This window comes from Otolemur garnettii, unplaced genomic scaffold, assembly GCF_000181295.1.
Source record: "Otolemur garnettii isolate 467f Iridium unplaced genomic scaffold, OtoGar3 scaffold00054, whole genome shotgun sequence".
Lineage (NCBI taxonomy): Eukaryota > Metazoa > Chordata > Mammalia > Primates > Galagidae > Otolemur > Otolemur garnettii.
Genome location: NW_003852449.1, coordinates 3493926 through 3501314, shown reverse-complemented (window position 1 = coordinate 3501314; position 7389 = coordinate 3493926). Strand labels below are relative to the sequence as shown.

Sequence of the window (7389 nt, the reverse complement as noted above, 5' to 3'; positions counted from 1 at the left end):
GTTGGAGGTTGCTGTGAGCTGTGATGCCACCGCACTCTACCCAGGGGGATAGCTTGAGGCTCTGTCTCAAAAAAAAAAAAAAAACTTCCTTTGAAAAACTACTTGCCCTAAGTAGATATTGTTCAAAAGGAAAAATACGAACAGCCAATTAGTGGTACGTGGGAAAATGCTCACCCAGCTACTCGAGAGGCTAAGGCAAGAGGATTGTTCGAAGCCAGGAGTTCAAAACCAGTAGGCTAAAAAAAATAAAAATAAGCAAAAATAAAATAAAGTGCTCAGAATTACTAATCATCAGAGAAATATAAATTAAAGCCACAATGAGACATCACCTCACATCTCTTAGAAGGGCGGCTGTCAGAAAGGCAGAGGCCAGAGGTGGTTCACACCTATAATCCCAGCACCGTGAGAGGCTGAGGCAGGAAGATCACTTGAAGTCACAAGTCGCAGAATAATCTGGGCAACACAGCAAGACTCCATATCTACAAAAAAAATAAAAAACCTAGCCACACGTGGTGCCATATACCTGTAGTCCCAGCTGCCGGGGAGGCTGAACCGGGAGGATAGTTTGAGAGACTGGGTGTTGGAGGTTGTAGTGAATCACTGTACTCCAGCCCAAGCACAGAGTGACACATTGTCTCACAAAAATACATAAATAAATAAAGTCAAATAAAAAGACTAAAGAGAACAAGTGTTGATGAGGATGTAGAAAAACAGGAACTCTTGTATACTGTTGGTGGCAACGCAAATGAGTACAGCCATGGTGGAAAACAGGGTCGTGGGACAGAAGAAGGGCGGGGAGGAACCTACAGAGAATTAGGGAGGCCTCAAACAATTAAAACTCAGTCTGCCCTCTGGTCAGAGTCCCACCCCAGGGTGTCTCCAAGGGAGGTGAGCTGGTGATGGGGAGGAGGTGTTCACTGCAGTGCTGGCCAGCACGGTCAGGCCGCGCCGGCAGTGGGCGTGTCCGTCAGTGAATAAACGGGGGTAGACACACAGGGGACACAGTTCAGACCCTAAAGAGAAGGAAAGCCTGCTGTTTACGACAACATTGATGAACCTGAAGGATGTTATGTTTAATAGAGAAATGAGCCAGACACAGAGAGAGCACTGGCCGACCTCAGTGATGTTAAAATGTGGACTCTAAGAAAGTGTTCTAACTCAGACAGGCAGAGAGGAGGATGGTGGCTACCAGGGGGTCAGGAGATGTGGGGCATAAGATACAGAATTTCAGCTGGGAATAAGCTCAAGAGATCCGTTGTACAACATGGAGACTATAGTTCCTACAATGTATTATATATGCTTGAAAGTTGCTGAGAGTGAAGTCCAGGTGTTCTCACTACCAAAAAAAAAAGATAGGTGAGTTAATCCACATGTTAGTTTGATTTAGCCATTCCATTACATATATCAAAACATCATATCGTGACCATAAATACGTATATATATATAATTGTTAATAGTTCATTAAAAAATAAGTGACTAGAAGTTTTTGAAAAGAAGGTAATCGCCAAGTGAATACCTTGGTAATCTGAGCAGGCTGTTCTCAGTAACTGCTGAATACTCAGTTATCACGTCCCGTGGTCTGGGCTCAGTCTTGTCTGTGTATCACTAAGTTTTAGAGTCTCATGCCAGATCACATTGATGCGTTATGAGCATGTGGGAAAAATGGGAATCAAAGCCGTGGACCGAAGTGATTTCGGTGAACCAGTCGTAGTTTTTCTGGTGTCAGCTTGTCCTTTCAAGACGTCTATTTATAATATTTAAATGGCCCGGCTGTGGCTCCCTATGTGGACTTAGTCATATTGTTACCTCAATCATGTTTTTTTTCCCCTTACAGGTTAAAATTCTTTGTCACCAGTTGCTGGTCCAGGTTTGTGACCTGCTTAGGCTAAAGGACTGTCACCTCTTTGGACTCAGCGTTATACAAAGTAAGTCTTAGTCCCATCTCTGATGGGTGTCACCACCTGTCCCTGAGGAAATGACATTTTAGTCTAGTGTTCTTTGTTTTTTTTTTTTTTTTAGAGACAGAGTGTCACTTTATCACCCTCGGTAGAGTGCCATGGAGTCATATCTCACAGCAACCTCCAACTCCTGGGCTTAGGCAATTCTCTTGCCTCAGCCTCCCGAGTAGCTGGGACTACAGGCACCCGCCACAATGCCCGGCCATTTTTTTTGTTGTTGCAGTTTGGCTGGGGCTGGGTTTGAACCCACCACCCTTGGTATATGGGGCTGGCGTCCTACTCACTGAGCCACAGGTGCTGCCCTAGTATTCATTTTTTAATATCATCTACTGTGTATTTCTTACAAGATTTAGGAGATAAGCCCTGTATTCATTATAATTTGAACTTAAAAATTGATTCTTCTTTAGGAACTTGGTTTTTATATGTTTGCTCTTTCATGTTTTAATGAACCAACTTTGGTTTTTGTTTCCTTGTAAACAGGGAACAGCTGGAACCAGTAGAAAATATCCTAGATATATTTGTAATTTACTTTCTTGTCTCATTTTTAACCTTAGACTGACTTTCCTCTTTTCAAGTTCTCTTGCTGTTTCCTGTGCAGTATCATAAAGTGATCTATTCATGTGATCTTATTTTCTTTTTCGTCTCTTACCCTTTCTCTTTTTTCCAGTCAGACTACATGACTTTGAAATTATAGGGTCAGGGTCTTTTTTTGTTTGTTTGTTTATTTGAGACAGAGTCTCACTGTGTTGTCCTCGGTAGAGTGCTATGGCATCATAACTCACAGCAACCTCAAACTCTTGGGCTTAAGCGATTCTCTTGCCTCAGCCTCCCAAATAGCTGGGGCTACAGGCGCCCACCACAATGCCCGGCTGTTTTTCGGTTGTAGTTGCCATTGTTGTTTGGCAGGCCCGGGCTGTGTTCAAATGTGCCACCTCTAGTGTATGTGGCTGGCACCCTAGCCACTGACCTACAGGCCCCAAGCCAATAGAGTCAGTTTTTTCTGTATGTTTAATGTGGAGATGTTTTCAGTAAAAGATTTCATTGGAGCTTTCTTCCCCTGTAACACTGTAGTTAGAGTTAGATTCCTAGGACTTAACCTGCAGCCATTCTTTACAAGCTTTCTTCTTTCAAATAATATTTTTTAAAATTTCTCTAATTTAGTCTTCTATATGCCAAAAACTTAGTATTTTTGCGTATTATATCAAGAAGATAAATGAAGTATATTTAATTATATTTTATACTTGAATGTGGGTTGTTTTCTATTACTAGAATTGGTTTAAAGGCTTAATAGCTGAGGATCTGGTCAGTACCATAAAATGCTTACAGTCACCTGGTTGAAAAGTGTCATGGTCAGCTAATAAACAAGGCTCCTTCTCCAAAATGTGAACTGTTGGCAGTTGCCTTATTAGGGAAGGCCAAAGAGCATGGAGCAGGAGCCAGCAGGCCCCTTGAACCAGCCATTTGCTCACCACTTTCTTCCTGGGCAGTTAAAGCAGTAAAAACACCACCGCTGAGCTCCTTCCTGGTGTCAGTAGGCAACTCAGCCATCCCATCAAGGAAGGATCTGGGCGCACTAAGATGCCCTCCAGATGCTAAGTCACTCGCTACGCTCGAAGTTGGTTCTTACTACAGCTACAGCCAGACTGTTGATCCTTGTTGTTCAACAAGTCAGTCCAATAAAACCAGTTTACAGTTTCCTTATGTTTCAAAATAAGAGTTAAGGTATCCTTTTTAAGAAAGAGATTATACCATGGTGAAGGAATAGGAATCAGATGACCTGGTTCAAAATTCTGGTTCTACCACTAACTAGCAGTGTGGCTTTGGACACCGTACCTGATTACTCTCAGTGTCAGAGTTTTGGTTTTTTTTCACATGTTGTATAGAAATTACTGCTCCACTGGCTTTGAGGAGTGGTGTGTACTTAAGAATTCTTAAGGTATAAAGCTCTGGTCAAACTATGTGGTAGAGATAAAGGGATAGTTTAGAAATATAGATGTGCTATTGTGGTGAATAGTCTCAGTTCAGTTCATTATGTTGCCTTTCATATGGGAGGGAACTCAGACGCAAATCAGTTTCACCAGGAAGATTGTCTGGCCTTGCCCGTTCCATGTTTAATAAGGAGAGATGGCAGATAGCGTTTGCTGACCTGAGAACTGGATTTAAGTAGCTTTCCTCCACCCCGTTTTTTCCTGGGATCTTTCCCTTATTATCCCTTTCACTCAAATTGCCTGACTTCATGTGCAATCTATAGCAAAAAAGCAGCTTTACCCTTCCTGGTCTCCACTGACGTTTCTCCAGACAACTCCTATTCAGCTGGAGTCACAAAGTGACAAAGTGTGCTTATCCTCAGAGGACCAGAGGGACGTACTTCCCTTCCAGAATGAGTACGTTTTTATGCAGAGTTTTCCATGAGGATCCCCTTTTAGCAGTGATTAGAGAAAAATAAGTTTGAAAAAATGTTTTAAAAAACTTTGTTCAAGAATGCTGCAGGCTTCTCTTGTGAAGTACGTCTCTTCAAGGTTCTCTGGGAAATCTGGACGGGTTTGTTTTTACCAGCTCCTTGTCATGCTCAGGTCATCTCTGCCCGGGCGTTAGCAGCGTTGCTTTCTGTTCCCCTTAGGAACGTCACCCCCTTGAAGGGATTTTTTTGAATTCATGCTTATTTTTTATAAGATTCTTCTCTTTCCATGAGATCAGTTTGAGTAATAGTTTATCATTTGGTCATGTTGTGTTTTGATGTGTGGGAACATGGGGAAGAAATAGTTTTAAAGATTTTTCTTTACGGAGTAGGGGGTCAGGCTTTGTTTCACTTGGAAATGTGCTGATATTGTGACTATTTTCTAATTTCTTGTGTAGCAGTTAAGTGGCTGTTTCTACCCTGCTTTACAATTTTGCACCTATGAGTTCAGTCTTTTGTGAGGTAACCAAAAGTGTATTTTTCTAAGACTAATACCCACAGTGTTGGAAATTAGACTGTAAATCTTAATGACCCCAGAAACTAAGAAAGAGCAGGAGTTGGAAACCAGCGTTTCTTCTAAATATATTTAATAGTGTGTGCTCTGTATTGCAAAAGCAAAGTAATGCATAAAGAATGTCATTACTGGTCAGGCACAAGAGGCACATGCCTGTGATCCGAGCTACCTGGGAGGCTGAAGTGGGAGAATTGTTTGAGTTCAGGAGTTCAAGGCCCAGGTGAAATACCATCTCAGAAAAAAAAAAAAAAAAGAAATTTAGAAGGAAGAAAAATGACCAGGACCTTTGATCTTTTAGCATCTTACTGAATTTTCTTGAGTCTTTGAATTCCGAGTACATTCACAAATCTTGAAGCTTTGAAAGAAACGTGTTTATTTGTTATTCTTTAAAATATCTGTTCCTCCTTTAGCATCTTGTCTCCTTTTTTAACGTGCAGATAATGAACATGTGTATATGGAGTTGTCGCAAAAGCTTTATAAGTATTGTCCAAAAGAGTGGAAGAAAGAGGCCAGCAAGGTATGCCAATACCAAGTCCCTTGGGTGAGATTACATTTATGAGCAAAACTATTTTAATTTAGCTGTTATTATACATTAGGAAAAATCTACAGCAGTAATTTATACAGTCGAGAAGGGGAACAAGAAGTGAAGTATAGGTTCTGAGATGTCACAGCCATCAAGTATTAACAGCTTGTAGTGTGTGCTGTGCACTCCACATACCTGTGAAATAATGTTGTGTGACAACTTTTCATAATCTTGGGGCTAATACTTGGAAGTGAAAAGTATAAACAAATTATTTGTGCCTCTCCTGTGGCTATGCTTGTTGTCAAAACTAATGTTCTAAAAATTATTAGATGTATTTATCAAATTTACCACCTGCATTCGATCCTTTGTTATTTTCTTGCCTGTATTTAGTAAATATCTGTCCCGTTTACATGGAAGAACATTCACAGGGAATTTACCTGGGGTTTCCAAGATCCATCCTAGTAAGTTAGGAATAATAATCCTAGGTCCTCTGATTTATATTTAAGAATTCTTGGAATAAACTAGAAGCCTACTTCAAAGCCAGTTACAAATAAAGAACATGAACATCTAAATAAACAACATAGTAGGATTCAGTATGTGGAATGTCAGAGACAAGAGAACATTTGTAATGAGGAGCAAATGGTCACCACAGGGGACGGAGCTGCAGGAGGAGCTGGGGCTCAGCTAGAAATTTTCCTGGCATTTATTTTTATCTTCCCTTCTGCTGTCATTGGCATTGCAGTGAATGAGAGTTTGGTGGGGACAGTGCCCCGTTTGCTGTATAACTGTCTAGTTTTACTTGGCTTGCAGACGGGCCCTCACTCACTCTAGGAGATAAAATAAAACCTTTCAGTGTTTAAAAAGTATCTTACAAAGGATTGTCAGTTGCTTCTGAAACCCACTTTTGAGATAATTAGGAGTAGCCTGATTTTTCCGTGTGTCTTCGTTCCAGGGGATTGATCAGTTCGGGCCTCCCATGATCATCCACTTCCGCGTGCAGTACTACGTGGAGAACGGCAGGCTGATCAGGTACGGCGGGGCGAGGGCTCCGCCTCCCAGAGCACTGCCTTCAGCAGGCCAGCGAGGGGCTCCGCCTCCCAGAGCACTGCCTTCAGCAGGCCAGCGAGGGGCTCCGCCTCCCAGAGCACTGCCTTCAGCAGGCCAGCGAGGCACCTTGGGTCCGGTGCTGGTCCTTTAGAACATACACTGCACGAGAGCCGTGATTTGGTTTTTAGCTTTTTTACACACTAATGTAATGCTCAGTCCATAAAACTGAGGAGCAGTAGGCACTCAGTAAGGATTTGTAGAATGAAAGAATAACGCTTAGACCATTAATGCAAATGTTAATACCACTGTCTCACATTTTTTATACTCCACATTTTCACGAAAAAAATCAATATCCAAAAAGATAAACTTTCAGGAAGGAACAAGCATTTTTGTGAGAAATGGAGAGATTAGTTAAAGGATTATATATTTTTTCTAGTAGTGGGATGGAGTTTAGAGTAGGGTAGGAACACGCCTGTAAAAGTGAATGGGTGTTTGTATAGCCTGGTATTTCACATTTGGGATTTGGGGTATTGCTTGTATTCTTGGCAGTACCTTTAAAGCTAAGATCAAGCCCAGTGGAGCTATCCTGTGAGAATCTCAGTTGGGTTTGACAAGAGCAGGTAAATTGATTTTTTTTCTGGAATTGGATATATGAAAACATACTATAATTGCTCACGGTACAAATTCAGAAACTAAGTTTGTATACGAAAATTCAGTGCTGGAAAAATTTCAGAAATTTTTCTTGGGCTATAGAAAATGCTAGAAGTGTGAATTCTTTTCTTTATATGTATTTAGACTTTGAGAGACCCCATATGAAAGAAGCGAAGATCATTTGGCTATTGAGCTACCTTTAAAATTAATTAGTGTGTGTGTGTATGTATATACATAT

The 7389-nt window shown here is 41.2% G+C and overlaps 1 protein-coding gene across 2 annotated transcripts in view; it reads left to right on the top strand.

Moving 5' to 3' along the window:
* FRMD6 (FERM domain containing 6) overlaps positions 1 to 7389 on the top strand; it is an 82770-nt gene that overhangs the window by 43750 nt on the left and 31631 nt on the right. For both annotated transcript variants that reach the window (XM_003792146.3, XM_023514506.1), the window contains exons 3-5: positions 1835 to 1925; positions 5368 to 5447; positions 6406 to 6482. In XM_003792146.3, the coding sequence (XP_003792194.1) occupies positions 1835 to 1925; positions 5368 to 5447; positions 6406 to 6482 (248 nt within the window). The remainder of the gene's footprint in view (positions 1 to 1834; positions 1926 to 5367; positions 5448 to 6405; positions 6483 to 7389) is intronic.